The 18,079-nt window shown below is 41.4% G+C and overlaps 1 protein-coding gene across 2 annotated transcripts; it reads left to right on the forward strand.

Annotated features, from left to right (window-relative positions):
- Window positions 1-7,015: 7,015 nt before the first annotated feature.
- On the forward strand, window positions 7,016-17,548 carry SELE (selectin E). Of its 2 annotated transcripts, none has more exons than XM_014845154.3 (14): window positions 7,016-7,127; window positions 7,469-7,552; window positions 8,125-8,505; window positions 9,073-9,180; window positions 9,614-9,799; window positions 10,598-10,783; window positions 10,889-11,077; window positions 12,027-12,215; window positions 12,343-12,531; window positions 12,742-12,918; window positions 13,464-13,574; window positions 14,311-14,332; window positions 14,436-14,508; window positions 15,422-17,548. In XM_014845154.3, exons 2-13 carry the CDS (start codon window positions 7,495-7,497, stop codon window positions 14,491-14,493), a joined length of 1,854 nt encoding a protein of 617 aa, XP_014700640.1. In that variant the 5' UTR covers window positions 7,016-7,127; window positions 7,469-7,494; the 3' UTR covers window positions 14,494-14,508; window positions 15,422-17,548. The 2 variants fall into 2 exon arrangements, with proteins under 2 accessions (XP_014700640.1, XP_014700641.1); XM_014845155.3 differs by having other exon boundaries at window positions 14,439-14,508.
- Window positions 17,549-18,079: the final 531 nt, after the last annotated feature.

Below are 18,079 nucleotides of genomic sequence, written 5' to 3' on the forward strand. Positions count from 1 at the left end.
AGTGTGGCACACGAGTGATCCCAAGCAGTGGATTAAAAAGAATGCAACGGTTTTGTTATTTATAGCAGAGGCAGTATGGTAGCCAAGAACATCGACTTTGAAGCTAGATAGACCTAAGTGTGGGTCCTAGTTCTACCACTTACAGGCTATGAGATCTTAGGCAAGTTATTTAAACTCTCTAAGCCTCAGTGTCCTCATCTGTAATATAGGGATAGTAAAACCTATTTCTTAATGATGTTATGGTAATCAAATGACATGATATGTTCAAAGTTCTTTGTATTGCCTCTGGTGTGAAGTGGCCAATCAAGGGTAGCTGCTAGATTAATAATCATAATTATTATTCAAGTAAGTGAAGTCTCCATGTATGCGGTATCAGTTTAAAGAGTGAAGGAACAAGTGTGATATAAAAACTAAAGAAACTGGATTATTCAGGAAAGATGAGTGCCAAGGGGAACTGGGTGGGGAACTACAATGTCTGCTATACTTTGTATATTTAATTCCCACTTAGAAGTCCAGACTATCCCTGGATTCAGGGAATTAGTCCCACTTCTAAGCAGAGGAGGTATAATAAACACCAAGTCAGAAACCACATCACCACAGAATTGGCCTTAGCATACCAGCACTAATTTAGACTAGCTATTCACCTAGCACCTGGATTGACTCTCTTTGACTAACTCCCTACTGCCTACATGTTCTTCTCCCACCCACCAAGACCCCAACTCCTTGGTTTGCCAATCAAACACTAATCTATGTACTGCTGGGAAGGGATTTTGCAGATGGAATTCGGGTTGCTAATCAACTGACCTTAAGATAGGAAGATTATCCTGGATTATCTGGGTGAGCCCTATGTAATTGCATGAGACTTTAATAGTAGAAGAGGAAGTAGCAGTCAGGCAGAGAGATGAGGCAGAAGGGGAAGTTGGAAAGATTCAAAGAGAGGGACTCTACCTGCCCTTATTTGTTTGGAAGGTCAAGGGGGCCATCAGCCAGGGAATGCAGGAGGCCTCTAGCAGCTGAGAATGACTCCTGACCAGCAGCTGGCAAGAAAACAAGGACCTCAGTCCTACAACCACTAGGAACTTGATTCTGCCAACAATCTGAATGAATTTGGAAGTGAATTCTTTCCAGACTCTCCCAAGAAGAGCCCAACTGGCTGACATCTTGATTTTGGCAATGTGAAACCCAAAACAGAGAAACCAGTTGAGCCAACCTGTACTTCTGACCTACAGAAACTATGAAATAATAAATTTGGGTTGTTTTCAGCCATCAAATTTGTAGTAATTTGTTATGACAGCAATAGAAAATAAACATGCCTATCTTGTCCCAACACAGTATACAGATCATCCTTTTAAAACCTGAGTTGGGTCATGTCATTTCCAACCACAAGCACCTGCAAATCTTTGTGGAGGGCTTTCATTGGCCTCAGGAATCAATTTGGAAGTGCAAGGGAATTAACCACACCCTCCCAGGATCAGCCCTCAGCCAATGATTGACTGGAGTCGGTGGTGTCAACTTAAAAAGCAAATATGCCTATTTTATCTCAAAATGAGTTTATTTCAGAATAGCCAAAAGAATTACAATTCAAGATGTGCTATGGCAAACCATAGGCAAATCTAGAAAAGAAAGGAAGAGAGCTGCTTTTAGAGAGAAAAAGGGGAATAGGGAGGACTGTTCTAAATGGAAGTCCATTGGAGGAAAGTAACAGTTCACAGCAGAAACGGCTCCTCATTGGCTGGGCTGTTGCCAGGTGGGGAGAGAAATCTTCCTTCAGTAGTAAAGTAGTTTTAATTCTAGTCCAAGATGCAAGTGTCCATCTCTTCCTGTTTGGTATAATTGACCATGTGTGATGGGGAGTGAGAACTCCCCCTACAGGTTTTTCTGACTCCAATTTAGTTAAGGTTTGTTTTATTAATTTCCACAGTGGATATATCCCCCAGCACCATATATCCCCTTGCCCCATCCTTGGGGATTCACTGTGATGTCTCCCAGAGTTCTCTAGTGGGGCTGAGTCCTGGTTCCCACAGTGGTAACATGATTATTGGCATACTCTTTACTAGATTCCTTTCTTTCCTTGTCTCACTTCCTCTCTCCCCTACTGTTTCTTCCTGGGATCACCTCCCAGATAAACGACTTGCACACATGTGCTTGTCTCAAGGTCTGCTTCAGAAGGGACCCAACCTAAGACACTGAAGTTACAGAGCCCGGTAGGGGAACAGGAAGTCAAAGAGGTTGCTATAACATTTTCATGAAAAAACTAAGGTATATTTCAATCTGAGCAGACAGGAAGTCAACACAAAAAACATGGGCTTTAGAATAACTCAGACACAGATTTGAATTCCTGCTCGATCATTTATTAATTGAAAAAACAGGCAAGTTAACCTCTCTAGGTCTGTGTTTCATCCTCTGTAAAAGGAAATAATAATGTCTACCTTTCATTTTGTTAAATTTGTATGAAGAAATGTATGTAAAGTGCTTGGCACACAGTAGGCACGTTATATATGGAATCATCATTAATTATTAGCTAAAAACTTCCCAGCAAGGAAAAATAATGAACACTTGGATTTAAATTACTGTCTTTTCCTATATTTAACATGTCATAACATATTACAGCTGGTAGGGACTGTAGTCAAGTACCTTTGGTTCTTAGATGGGAAATCTGGAACTTAATTAAAGAGGCAAAGAAGCTTGCTCCAAGTCACAGGTCTAATTAATGTAAGACAGCAATCTCTCGTTGTTCAACAAGTGACCAGGCTAGAATTTTTCTGGTGTGAGGCACTGAAAGCAAAGCTAATAATAGCCCTTTAGGAAACTTCTGTCTTACAAAACAAGCAGCACAGTGGCCAAAGAAAACAAGCAGGGGGCTTTTCTAAAATCCAGGGGCATTTTCTCCTTCTGTTAACAACTGCCAGCTCAGTCAGGAACAGCTCTGTTCATTCCCAAGTCCACTTGAACTTCTTTCCTCCGCCTTGGGAAATCTCCGGAGTTGGCTCATTTTGGAGCTATTCCCATTAGTTAGTTCTTAGAGCCCAAAACAGAAAAACGGAAGGTTCAAGATAAGGTGTTGCCAAATAGGAAGCAAAGAAACTCATTAAAATTATAAATCTCAGAATCGTCTAGGAAGTTCAGAAAGGGGAATTAGAGGATCTTTTTGAATCAGAGGAGAAAAGAGATTAACTTAAAATACATAGTTATGTTACTTCTTTAGAACTTTCTCTTTGTTTGGTTAAAAACCACTTACTTTCTGTGTACGAGGAATTCAAAATGCAGACGCATCCTAGATATTCCTCAGATTTGCCCCACTGTTACAAATGACGTCTGTGGTCTTCCAGTAGAGAGGGTGTCAGGATTAGCTCCAATGATATTTTGGTCAAAATTCTACGTCTAGTTGAGCACCTGCAGTGGGTCCTCTTGATATTATCTCCCATATTAGGTGGCCCTGGACCAGCATATTTCAGAGTGTGGGGTGATTTGGGCATCTGTATTAGAATCACCTGAGCTACTCATTGAACGTGGAGCTTCCCGGGCCCACCCCAGACCTATTGAGTCAGAGTCTCTGAGTGTTGGACCTGAAGACACGTGTTTTAAATGATCTGCCCAGGTGAGTCTTCATATGACAGAAGTCTGAGAACCGCACTCTTCCCCCTGTGTGCGGGAGCACAAACCGAGAGAAAGCCCAAGGCTCCTACCTGATCTTCTAAGATGTCTACAAATCCCAAATTGAACGAACATGCCTTCCTGGGGAATGAATTTAGAGGGAACCAGACCAATTTTCCATCAAATATGCTTATGCTTTGATCAAATAAGAAATGCCATTCTATACGATGATGATACATTGGTATTAATTTTATTTCATGATTTGGGGTGTGAAGAAATAGCACATCTGTGTTCTGCAAATAGGACTGAATCTTTATTGGGATTTCTTCTCCCTACCTTAGACTCTGCAGAAGTACCTTAGATGTTAGCAGACTAGATTTTGGGGAAAAGGTACCAAGGCTTTAAAAAAATAAGTGCCCAGCACTGTGCCCACAGGTAAGGGAAACTAGAGCCTCAGCAAGGCCACTCCCCATGCTTGCAGCTCCCTTCAGCAGTGAGAAACCAAAGCTAAATTCATACCTTGACAGATGGTCTTGCCACATGTGGTTATAGCCGGTCCTACTTTCCATTAAACATTATAATCTCCTGTCTATAGCTTTTATCTGTCCCTAGCTTATTGACCGTGTACAGGATGGCCTTGGATAAAATTGTAACGTTTGTCTTGGGAAACCCAAAATCCTTTTTTCTGCCTCTCTCTCACTCCATCAGGGATGCCCCTTTGCCATAAAGGTGAGAATGAGTTGGCCTGGGCACAGAAACAAAAGTGCGTATAGCCCTTGATGTCCCATTAAAGTATGTAGAGGAGAGAGCAAGGACCTTCCAGGAAAGGCGATGATGAGGCCGGGAAGCGTGGCGCCTCAGAGATGAAATAGGCCCGGTGGAGCCTGGGGTGTGCCCATGTTTGCACCGGCTTCTTTCCTTTTCTCTTTGGCTGTCTCAAGATGGAGATTGTAAAAGGGTTCAAATGAAACCAGAGTTGAAAACTGAGCAGCCCCAAGTCAGCAGGCTACATCCTCAAAGCTTGGGAGATTCGGTGGAGTCTTGAGGCACCTCTAGCAGCCTGTTATTTGGGGAAATTAGGTTTATTTGGGGAGCGGGAAATAATATTCAACATCCCCTGCTATTCAACTCTCATTCAATTTCCTCTTCAAATCATTCCTCCATCTCCAACAAGTGGGTGCCCCTCGTCAGATCCTGACAGGAAAAAGCAGGTGAAGGGGCGACAGTCCAGCTGTCATCCCACTCCTGCCCCTCACTGTGCTGGGGTCTCTCTATGAGAGGCAAACTGGGTTTGTCTATGGCTTCTTCATCAATCTTGGAGCCTGAAGAAAGCCCCTCAGCTCCCAGTATCCTGGGACCTAATTTTCAACCTCAGGGGCAGGGACATAGAGAATATTCTGAGAGAATGCAGATTGGCTGTCAGGGTGAGTGGTTTGGAATATCACACCTCTGCTGCTAACAATAATAAATTACCTTTGCTTACAAATCTCTTCCGCTCTTTATTTCTCTTATTTGGGCTCCTGTTATCGGGTTCCCTCCCTGAAGTTCTGTCAATGTAAATTTAAAATAATCATTTTGCCCTCTAGCCGTAGAGAGAATTTGCTTTTGAATCAGGATCTCCTGGAAGTGTGGTGTAGGCCTTGACAGCTTTTCCCAGGTATAGCTCAGCCTGCCTTGCTTGTTTCTTTGTCCACTTGATCCCTGTATGCTGAGGACCCAGGGTCCATTCTCATTGCATCTTTTGTCTACTGCTCACTGCCTCCAGGGTCCCTTTCTGCTTTCATGTCTCGGAATCCAGGACACAGCCCTCCAGCGGAGAGCTGGGATGATCAAGTTGCTCTTGGGAAGAAAAGGGCAAGGACTGGAGACTTGGGCAGAATGGAAGACTTGGGTAGAACAGAGAGGCTCATGGTGGCCTTAACAAGAGAAACCATGGTGGCAGCTAAGGGAGTCAGCCCTGGAGATTGCCTGGGTTTCAATGCCTTAGCTCTGCACCTCTGATGAGTCAGGTAAAATCCTGGGTTCTTAATTTCCTCATCTGTAAAACGAGGATAATAAAAGTGCTCATTTCATAGGCTGTTATGAGGATTAGGTAATTAAATAGAAGAACATGCAAAATACCCAATGGATATTTAATGGGGCATCAAGGATTTTAACTGCTTTCTCTGGGTTAGGTCTTGACTGTTTTTGTGTATGTAGAAAGAGCCAGGGCTAACGAGTAGTAAGAAAACTAAGCCTGTTACCCACCCAACTATCCATTCTTGTCTGCCGAGACACAGTTTTAGATCTCCTATTTTAAAAAGCTGTAATTATGGAATATTGGCTTCACTTGATCTCTGAAACCCTACAGATTATGGAAATTAAAATGATGCCCATTTACTGTCTCTATTACTTAAATTAGACAAGGTACAGAGATGGGGAATGGATATACAATTACCCAAAAGAAATGTCAACATGAAGAGGAGGAATAAATAATATTTTTTATATATATATGTATATATATATATCCCCTTCAGTGGCATTTGGACACAGGATTCTTTAAACTGTGTTATTTTTACCATAAAAGTAATAGAAGCCTATTCCAAAAGTTGGAAAATGCTGAAAGTAATCTTGAAGGATATAAGAATTACCCCAAATCCTAACATCCAGAGATAGCCACTGTTAACATTTTGGTACAGTTTTTATTCTTTGCACATTCATATTTTAAAACTTTTGAACAAAATTTGGGTCAATTAAATATGAGTATATATAGCTTTCATCTTTATTTTTTCACTGAACAAATCATGAGTGTTTTCTAGACATAAACACCTAAGCCTGTTTCCCGTTTTTGTTATTTTTAAGAAACAGGGTATTATTTCAAACATTTAAGTGACAGACAGCATTGCGAGTAATTTTGCCATAACTATGCACAGAATCTGAGAATGAACCTTGTGATTCATTCCTCTGTGAGACAGTACTTACAACAGGTTGAATTGGTAGGGGAGAGAGAGAAAAAAAGTGAGCGGTAAGCCGTTATTGCCAGCTGTGGATGAGAAAATTGAGGAGAGTGGTCCATAGACGACAAAACTATTCTTAGTTCACTTACGTTTATGAAATTCTAATTCCTACCACAATTACAGGAGAGATATTGCTAATAAGCAATTGTTAAAAAACTTTTTAAAGACATATCTTTTATGTTATTAGAATTAAAAACCACACATTTGTGTCATATTAACAGAATTCATGTAAAATAAGGAGGCATGAACCAAGGAGAATTAGTTCTAAGGTTTAGAGTTTCTGAGATCATTGTAATTTTTAGCGTTACGGATAGTCCCAGGAATTTTTTGGATGCAGCTGGGGAATTCCTCTTTACTAGGGATGGACATATCCTCCAATTATTCACAGGAAGCGAGCCTGCCTATAAAAGGGCTCCAGCAGGAGCAGTGCTCCACAATTCTTGGCTGACTTCACATCAGCACTGCAAGAGAGGAACGAGACAGCAGCAGCGGTGACACACGAGGAATCCGACGCCGAAACAAGCTCTTCACAAAACAGTAAGTGCAAGAAATCTTTACTAGAGCAGCCTTGGCAATAAAACATAGACTATCAATATGAATAGATATGCAGAATATCTTCTGATAAAAGACCTGGGCAAGCTCTTATTGTACTCAGACTAGTTAAAACCTGGCTTTTCTCTTTGACCTAAGTGATGAAAATCTTAAATTTTGTATGTATTTATTCAAGTTACCTTCTTTGAAATGAACAAAGATTGTGGCCCCAGAATCCTTTACCTACAATCTTATGATGCTGCCATAAACCTCACTGTGAAGTGATGTGAGTAACTGGCTACTCAGGATTTCTTTCTATAATTAATTTTGTACTTTTCCTCCCCCAGAAAAGCATTTCAAGTCTAATCTTTTGATGAGAAGGACTCTTGAAGTCATGATTGCTTCACAGTTTCTCTCTGCTCTCACTCTTGGTAAGTCAACGTCATTAGTTACACTAGGGTTTCTTCTCCTCAGCACTATTGAAATTTTGGACCGGATAATTCTTCCTCGTGGGGCTTGCACATTGTAGGATGTGTAGCAGCATCCCTGGCCTCTCCCCGCAATGTGTTATGCCTGGGACTGGGGGCAATTTACTTTATCTTTGTGCGTCTCAGCTTCCTTATGTGTAAAGTGTTGTTCAGAAATAATCTATTTCCCAGAGGCATTGCGAGAATTCAGTATCATGGTTCATGTAAAGTGCTCAGATGATGCTCAATAAGGTGTAGTTATCCTGATAATTATTCTACTGTGAAGTGGGTATTCTGATAGGTTATGGTGGGTTAGTCTAGGTAAAGCACCAAGTGGAGGGTCAATCACAAAATAGATGCACAATAAATGGCAGTTCCCCCGTCTATACCCCTTCTTACTTTGGAAAAGGTGAAAAACATTTGAGTCATCCCAAAAGACACTGTATGCCAGAAATAAGACAGTAAAAACCCTAGTCAACAGAGTCAAACGACGGCAGGACTAAACTTTCTCTTTCCTTTCACGTTTTCCTCCTTAGTGCTTCTGATTAAGGAGAGCGGCGCCTGGTCTTACAGTGCCTCCACAACAAACATGACTTTTGACGAGGCCAGTGCTTATTGTCAGCAAAGGTACACGCATCTGGTTGCGATTCAAAACCAGGAAGAAATTAAATATCTCAACTCCATATTCAACCATTCACCAAGTTACTACTGGATTGGAATCAGAAAGGTCAACGATAAGTGGGTCTGGATAGGGACCCAGAAGCCTCTGACTGAAGAAGCCAAGAACTGGGCTCCAGGTGAACCGAACAATAAGCAAAATGAGGACTGTGTGGAGATCTACATCAAGAGATACAAGGATGCGGGCAAGTGGAATGATGAGAATTGCAATAAAAAGAAGCTTGCCTTGTGCTACACAGGTAGGGAGCAGGACGCCGTCAGGGGAGGTCGTTTCACTGGGTGGGCATCTTGACAATTTGTTGACAGTATGCAAAAATTGGTCTCTATTGTGATAATTTTATGTTTTAAAAGATATGATTTTAAAACATTCTGCTTGACTAATAGAGTATCTCTTTTTGCTTTTTTGTGCAAATGTAGGCAAGAATGCATTTATATGTATATATGCATACGTGCGTGCGTATAGGTCTATACATATATAAAGTGTGTACAGACACATACAATACTTATTTTAGTTACTTGTTTTTATTTATGGTAGAGGAGATATCTTCAGAGTTTGTGATAAAGCGAATTTTCTATTCTTGGTGCCAGCGACAGCTATACCCCTGACATCCGTACATTAACATCAAGGTTTAAAATAGTTGAGCCTAAAACTCATCTTTGGCATTGTGTAAAGCACTTCAGTTAAAATCTCTGGCACTCCGTATCTTTGGTGATGTGTTTGTTGCACCTTGTTGACCCTAAATTCAAAGGAACGGCATTATAAGCACAAGAACAATCCTCCTCCTCATGGATTGTATTTTCTGCAGCTGCCTGTACCCACACATCCTGCAGCGGCCACGGTGAATGTGTGGAGACCATCAACAACTACACTTGCCAGTGCCACCCTGGCTTTACTGGACTCAGGTGTGAGCAAGGTAAGTCTTGGTTTCGCCCACTCCTTCCCTTGAGATGCTGGCACCATCTTGTGTCCTAGCTGGCTTTGCAGTCAGGTCTTCATGTCTTCCCTTCCCTGGGGCATATGCTGTCATATGGTTGGTGGTTAAGAGCTGAGGCTATGAAGTCAGACCTTCCTGGGTTCAAATCCCAGATTTACCACTTATTAGTTATGGCACCTGGAGAAGGTAGTTAAACTCTCTAAGTCCCAGCTTTCTCATTGCAAAATGGGGATAATCGTAGTACCAACTTCACAGGCTTGTGGTTAGGATTATATGAACAAATACAGGTATAATGTTTTCATGGTGCTTGGCTCATAGGAAACATTCAGGAGACAGTAGTTATGGTTTTCAGTGTTCTTCTCTCCTACACAAGGTGAGAGAGGTGCAGAACTGATCTGATTTGCCTTTTCAGTTGTGACCTGTCAAGCACAGGAAGCTCCTGAGCACGGACGCCTTGTTTGCACCCACCCTTTGGGGAACTTCAGCTACAATTCTTCCTGCTCGGTCAGCTGTGAAGAGGGCTACCTCCCAAGCAGAACAGAGGCCATGCAGTGCACTTCCTCCGGAGAGTGGAGCGCTCCTCCTCCAGCCTGCCATGGTAAATCTCTCTCAGAACGCACAGAACGTTCTCTAACTCATCTCTCATTGTCTTAGTTTTTATCCAACTTATAACATTTCAAAACTCCGGAGAAAACTCTTTTTGTGGTTGTTTTTAATTAAACTTGTTCTCTCAGCCAATATATATATATAGCCAATGTGGTACCTGCTTGGTTTGAGGAAGTTTTTATGCTATGTTTGAAATGGGTATTTCTGAGGCTCTGGTAATTTTTAAGGGAATGTATAAAACAGTGGCACCACGCTCTAGAAATCTTAATGACTTTCTCATCTTCTTTCCCTGTTTAACTTCTCTCGTACAATGGACTAATTGAAGACCATGATAATCAAGCAGTCTCAATATCTCTTTTTCTCTCTCAGTCTTCTTTTAGGACAGGCATAAGAAACTCTTTCCTCCAGGTCCTCCTCCTGGGCTCAAATAAATGAACGTCCTGCATATGTCACTGTTTCTATCACTACTACTCATAAATCCTGAGCTAGAAGGGCTTTTTCTTCACTTTTGTCCTATGTAAAATAGATCAGAGACCTGATGAGAGAGATGATAAAATAGATGAGAGGTCACTCAGCATAGTCAAAGTAAAAATCAATCAGAGAAGATGAAAACATGAATATAAAAAGCATAAAAGCTTTATTGTAGGTGTGCGTGTCCCCACGAATTAACATAGGGCTTTGGCATCTGCCCTTTGAAGGCAGCTCCCTCACTCTGCTATAAACTCCAGTTCAACAGGAAGTGAACATATCATTCTTCTGTGAAATTCATGATGCTCTTTCAAATCCCCAGTGGTTGAGTGTGATGCTTTGACGAATCCTGCCAATGGAGTTATGCAATGTTCCCAAAGCCCTGGAAGCTTCCCATGGAACACAACCTGCACATTTGACTGTCAGGAAGGGTTTGAACTAACGGGACCCCAGCACCTCCAGTGTACCTCATCTGGGAATTGGGACAACGAGAAGCCGACGTGTAAAGGTAGAGCTGCTCCCTGTCAAGAGTTACTGTAAACATTTTTTTCTCAACCTCTACTTGAAATGGGCAAGCCAGACCTGCTAATGTAAATGGGCATATGTGTTACAGCTGTGACGTGTGGTGCCGTCGGCCATCCTCAGAACGGCTTTGTGAGCTGTAGCCACTCCTCTGCTGGAGAGTTCACCTTCAACTCATCTTGCAACTTCACCTGTGAGGAAGGCTTCGTGCTGCAGGGGCCAGCCCAGGTTGAATGCACTGCACAAGGGCAATGGACACAGCAGGTTCCGGTTTGTAAAGGTAAGCCTGGAAGTCTCTCCTTTACACCTTCCTTTTCTTAAAGAGCAGCAACCTTGAAACTTGGGCAGCTAAAATGCAACCAGATGCCTGCTTTAACTATAGCAATCACATTTGACGGGCAACATTTATCTTATATCTTTGAGACTCATATAGAGGAACCAATGCTTGTCCAGGGAAAGGATTGTATGTAGATGCTTTGCTGGTTTCTTAACTGTTGTGTGCTAAACTAACTTTATAGACATAGGCATGGAGCAGGCAGAAATCTTAATCTAAGGGTAAACCACATGAGAAAATTTTAAAAATAGTGTTTTGACGACACAATGATTCTAAAACTCTTGTCATACCTTTCTTCTGAAATTGCTCATAATTAGCAGCGATGAGAATGTTTCAAGTGTGGTGTCACATATAGAGAGATCCTAAGGCATACATAAGCACTAAAATTTAATTCACTTTAAAGCAAGAACAAGGATATTGAAAACAAGCAGTTTTCACCATCAGGTACCAGCATTCTCGTAGCTAAATACAGCACAGAACAATTTCCAGTGGCAAAGGCCACAAGACCAAAACCAAACTGCAAAGCAGACAAATTTTATGTGGCTGCCTTCTTCCCTTCCTTTCTTTTTGGCATCACCCATAAGCATCCAGGACCCATAAGTTGCTCTCTGACTACATAAAATCTTTCTCTTAACTCTAATTTTTTTCGCATCTCAGAACAGTGCTGAGGAACCACCAGTCCTGTTAAAAGCTGTCCTTTAATTAGTGCCATTGTCAATGGGGGGATTGGAATTCAAAGAAAGCGCAGCCATTTTCCCAGTTGTCCAGGGAGGGATGAAGAGTCTTGAGCTCTCTGAGCACTGCTTAGTCAAAAATGAACTGGATTCACTCCTCAAATGCCAAGTGCTCTCCAATTCCACCACAATATTTTCTGACTATCATTTTGGTGTCTCAGCTTTACAGTGCAAAGCCCTGTCCAGACCAGAGAGAGGCTACATGAGTTGTCGTCCTAGCACTTCTGGAAGTTTCCAAAGTGGGTCCAGCTGTGAATTCTCCTGTGAGCAAGGATTTGTGTTGAAGGGATCCAAAAAGCTCCGGTGTGGCCCCACAGGGGAGTGGGACAGTGAGAAGCCCACATGTGAAGGTACAGTTTTTGTTTCTATTTTCTTTTAAGATAAAAACTGTTGAAGTGATAGGGACATGGTTACCTGGAGTAACCCATTGCTGCCTGACACAAATACACTTCTAACGTGTTTGCTCATGTCTTCCAGCTGTGAGATGTGATGCTGTCCGTCAGCCCCAGGGTGGTTTGGTGAGGTGTACCCATTCTGCTGCGGGAGAGTTCACCTACAAGTCCTCCTGTGCCTTCAGCTGTGAGGAAGGCTTTGAATTACGTGGGTCAGCTCAATTGGAGTGCACATCGCAGGGACAATGGACACAGGAGGTCCCGTCCTGCCAAGGTAGGACGGAATTCAGACTTTAAGGAGTATAGATCAAGTACCTCATACCTTGCTGAACATAGATGGCCTCAGAGGGCTTGCTCCTAATTTCCTACATAGTGAAAACCAAGTAGTGCTTATAGGTTATGTGTATTGGTGGCTTTTCAGCCAGTTTTAGAAGTTTTCCAGTAGATTTTTCTTAACCTCTACCCATGTGCCTATCACTTGCAGTGGTACAATGTGCAAGCCTGGCAGTTCCCGGAAAGGTCAACATGAGCTGCAGTGGGGAGCCTGTGTTTGGTGCTGTGTGTACATTTGCATGTCCTGAAGGATGGATGCTCAATGGCTCTGCAGCTCTGACATGTGGTGCCACAGGACACTGGTCTGGGATGCTGCCTACCTGTGAAGGTGAAGCACTGATTGATGGTGGTTGCCTGGGGGACTAGAGAGAAGAGGGGGAATTATCTGGCTACAATAATGAACTATCCATTATGTCCAAACCAGAAAGGTCAGAAGGGTTACCCTGGTTAACAAACTAGTGAATATTTAATTTTATGAGAATAGAGAGAAAACAGAAGAGGTGACCTGTTGACGGCATGGGTAGAATTCTGACAACTGGGAAAAAGGAGAGCTAGAAGGAAAAGTAGAGGGAAAAGTAAAACGAGTGAGGGAAATTGAGAGAGAGAGCATGCAGTACTAACCAGGGCATAGTGTGGTCTGTGAAAGGGCTTGGCACGTTAGAGTTTGGTCTGGCAGTGGTGGGAGACAAGCTTGCAAAGGTGGTTTGGGGCAGATCTCAAAGGCCCTTAATACCATGCCTCTTCCTCACATATTGCACTAGACAGCTCTTCTGCTTCGTACATTGTAATCAATGTACAGAGAAAAGAGCAAATGGATAGAAAGACCTTAAGTTCAATTCCTTCTCATGACCGTCTTCTGCTCTGTTTCTTTAGCTACCGCCAAATCCAACATTCCCTTGACAGTTGGACTCTCTGCTGCTGGAACCTCCCTCTTGACATTAGCATCATTTCTCTTCTGGCTTCTGAAACGACTTCGGAGGAAAGGTGAGGGAGTTTACCAGTGTACCCCAAAAATGTTTTTGAAAAATCTTTTCTTCACATCGATGGGTCATCTTCTCTCTTGCGGATATTAAATAGTAATTAGAATCTAGTTACTAGACAAACACTAACAAACTGCAACATAATTAAGCAGAAGCCTTAGGGAAAGGGTTTACAGTAGAGCTCAAAGTGGAAAGAGTCTCAGGAAATATAAACATTTGTTGTGTTAATATTGTACAACTCCAGGGAATGCCATTCACATTGAATTCTAGGGTTCCCTTTGGAGTTGTTCAATGAGGCTGCCATGATTAGTGCTCCCAGGAAAATGGATAAAATGTATCCAAAAAACTTATTTGGAATACAGGCTTAAATTTGGGAGTATCTCATAGGGAAGATGCAAACACATCTAGCCACACTCATGGTTTGTTTGGCCTACAGAATATTTTAAAATTTTCGAATTGAGTTCTGACATTTACAAAATAGGAAATTTCACATAAAATCCAGATTTAGAACTTCTTGTGAAAAATCAGAAGACAAACCTGGCAAGCTGAGCCTATAGCTATTTGCTGGCATGGGAATCTGTGGTGCCCTTGCCTCCAAGCCCTGTCTGTGCTCCCATTATTTCTGGGGCCCTGAAGGCATTGAGTTTGCAACCACTAAGGGATAGAGTCATGTTGTCTCTGGATTTGATATGTCCTTAAAAGTCATTTAGTCCAAATTGATGGTTTTCTTTCTCTTGCAGCAAAGAAATTTGTTCCTGCCAGGTAAGTCGCATTCTTGTACAAAGCATGCCATTGCACATTCCACACAGTTTTCTCTTCATGTCGGAAAGCAGTGCTTGACTTAGTGCTCTCATGTGTTTCACAGCAGCTACCAAAGCCTTCAGTCTGATGGATCCTACCAAATGCCTTCTGAGTCAGCATAAGTCCCAAGGAATCAGGTAAGACTGCATCTGTGACAACTGCATCTGGTTTTGAGAGAAGATATCCTCTCTACATGCACAGTTGCTCCTGAACCCTCCAAACCTGCCCCTTTCTGGGGCCAGGGGAATCATTATCTTCACGGCATTTTATGGAAAGCTGTTTTCTTTCTTTGTAGAAGGAGAGGAAAAGAACAAAGCTCTGGGCTTTATTGAGCCATTTCATTTATGAAAGTTAATAATAATAATGACAGCTAACACACGGCACTTGCTATGCTCTGGAACTGTTCTAAGCTAGGAATTCTGTGAGCTAGGGACTATTACCGTTTTTCTTATTACACACATGAAGAAAATGAGGCACAGAGAAGTTAAGTAAGTTGCCTAAAATCTCAAAGATAGTAAGTGGTGTAGCCAGGATTCAAACCCAAGCAGTCTGGTTCTAGAATCTGCATTCTTAACCACTCTGCTCTGCTTTGCAAGAATTTGAAAGGGTCAAGTCGCCTCTGAATAGATTTATTTTTAATTAATAGGCTTTATTTTTGTGCAGTTTTAGATTTACAGAAAAAGTGAGCAGAGAACACAGAGTTCCAACAAACTCCCGCCCTTCAATTTCCTCTATTATTCACATCTTGCATTAGTATGGTATTTTGTTACGATTGATGAGCTAATATTGATACATTGTTATTAACTAAAGCTCACAGTTTACTTTAGGGTTCCCTCTTGGTTATGCATATTCCATGAGTTTTGACAAATGTGTAATGACATATGCACCACTACACAATTATGCAGAATACTTTCACTGCTCTAATAGGATTTTGATGCTCATATTTGGACTACCCAGTGAGAGTGTGTGTAGTGATCTGTGTTAGCAGGTGTATTTTGTTGCTCCAATTAGTAAGCAGATTCTGTCTCCTGATGGCGTGCATCCTTATAGTTGCAGGAACACAGTGCCTTCCGGGAACTAGAGCGATACCCTGAAGACAGCAGAGACGGGTCTCTGGCCCTTCTCACCTTCTGCACCCGCCACCCTCACAGCTGGGAAGGCGGCACCCATGAGGACTTCAACAGACCAAAATCCAGTGGGCAAGGCCAGCTTGCCACCAAAAAGACTCAGTTTTCTCTTTCATAGTCTCAGGATCTGGAAAGTGCTGGCCACTGGAGGGAAAGGATATTCTCTTCCAAGCAAAAGTGAAGAGACCAAGGCTCTGGAATCTCAGAATTCCTTTTCTAATTCTCCCTTGCTCACTGTGAAATCTCGGTGGAGAAACACAAGATGCTGTGGCATTGTTTCTTTCTTTTGTCCCTCACAGTGTTTCAACTGCTGATTACACTGTTGCTGTCATGGGGATGAATAATAACTGTCAAGAGTTTAGAGGAAACAAATTGGCCAAAGATATTCTATTACTGACTTGGAAAAAACACAATTTTTTCATACTTACAGGTGACTCATGAGAAAGGTTGTTAATGGTGCAAATCCTACTGAATACTCTGCGAGGATTGCTAAGCAGTCTTAATCACTTTTATCCCTGTGGGATTCAGTGCTTTTTAAAGTGTTCTTAGAGATTGTGTTCTTTTTACTTGCATTGAAAATAATATGAATTCTATAATTCTTAATTCAGTACAAGTGTGGTAAGGACTTTAAAATATGTAAATGTTAGGACTATGTTAGGGTAAAATTACTTATCCTAGATCTTTGTTTATTAACAAATTCTCAAGCTACATCTGTAGTAAATTTATTTCAAGAAAAGGCAAATACTGTCCCCTAGCAACGTACAATGTTAACCAGTGTAAAGTTCTAAATGTTTTATGGTCGATTTAAAAACATGAGTAGTATCAGGAAAGTAAAACCTGAATGGCACACACTTGCACACTGTCAGGGATTTTTTTCAGAAATAAGTGGTTTCCATGATGAAAAACTTCCATGAGGCCAAATGTTCTGATTTGATAAAAGCATAAGTGCAAACAAATGAGGGTACAATTTTGTGAATGTCTTTGTTGAAAAAAATGTAGATGTGCTTTGCCTTCCTACCAAGATTCTGTTAGGCGTGGTGTGTCAGTGTTTAATTCTTGTATATTACCTAAGATTTAAATCCATGATAGAAACTCACTGTGTAAAGGATTTTTCCAGAGGATTTTTAAAACGTGAAGCTGTCTAATAATTATTCCCTAATTACTTCATTCTGTTTGTTAGGGTGTTCTTGAAGAGAGGAATGCTCGTATGAGCAAGTATTCATATTTATTTATAAGGAAGTTTAAAATTCTTAGGAAATCTCTTGTTATCAGTTGGTCATTGGCAATGAGAAGTTCTTGATCAGGAATTGTCAAAGCTGCTTCAGCCTTGCAGGATGACGTGAGAATCAAATCTCTCCCACACTGCCATTAACTTAGCACGTGTTGAAAAAGCAAAGTTTCAGAGAAGTGCTGGCTACATATTGGCAAAGGCAAAGACAAAAATAAGCCGGGAGGTTTGATAGGGATCACAACAGCAGAGGTTTTTTTTTCTTCTTCTTCTAAGATTGGCGCCTGAGCTAACAAATGTTGCCAATTTTTTTTTCTCCCCAAATCCCCCCAGTATATAGTTGTATATTTTAGTTGTGGGTCCTCCTAGTTGTGGCATGTGGGACACCACCTCAACATGGCCTGATGAGTGGTGCCATGTCTGCGCTAGGGATCTGAACTGGCAACCCTGGGCCGCCGAAGTGGAGCGTGTGAACTTAACCACTCAGCCACGGGGCCCACCCCAGAATGGCAGAGGTTTATAAGGGGCAAAAGAAATCTGGGAAATGAAGGAGATAAAAAACAAACAACTATTGCGATCAGGCTCCATATGGAACGAATTCTTATTTTCTCTGAAATTGTATAAATGTTGTAAATATTTATATATACTGTATTGGAAATAGCTGTGTGAAATATAAATGTGCTATGTGTTTGGGTTTTATAAAATATTTTAAATTATGATTTAAAATATTTTGTAGTTTTTTAAGTATGTATTTATTTAAGCTTATGTCATACTATCGTATTTGACATGGCACTGTTTGATAAACAAACATGTTTATATTTAGCTCTGTGTGTGGGCTCTTTCATAAAATTCTATTTAGATGTAACTCACATACCATAAAATTTAGCCTTTTTAAGTGTACAATCCAATAGTTTTTCTTATATTCACAAGATCATGCAACCATCACCACTATCTAACTAACTCCAGCACATTTCTATCATCCCCAAAAAAGAAGCCCAGTACCCATTAGTAGTCACTCTCCAACATCCCTCCCCCAGCCCCTGGTAACCATTAATCTACTTATTGCATCTGTGGATTTTGCTATTCAGGACATTTCATATAAATAGAATCCCACAATACTTGCCCTTTTGTGTCTGGTTTCTCTCACTTAGCATAATGTTTTCAAGATTCATCCCGTTTGTAGCATGGATCACTACTTCGTTCTTATGGCTGAATAATACTCTATTGTATGGATATGCCACATTTTCTTCTTCCACTCATCAATTGATGGATATTCAGGTTGCTTCCACTTTTTGGCTGTTGTGAATAATGCTGCTATGAACGTTCATGTACAAGATTTTGAGTAGACTTATG

The sequence above is a fragment of the Equus asinus genome, chromosome 25 (assembly GCF_041296235.1).
Source record: "Equus asinus isolate D_3611 breed Donkey chromosome 25, EquAss-T2T_v2, whole genome shotgun sequence".
NCBI lineage: Eukaryota > Metazoa > Chordata > Mammalia > Perissodactyla > Equidae > Equus > Equus asinus.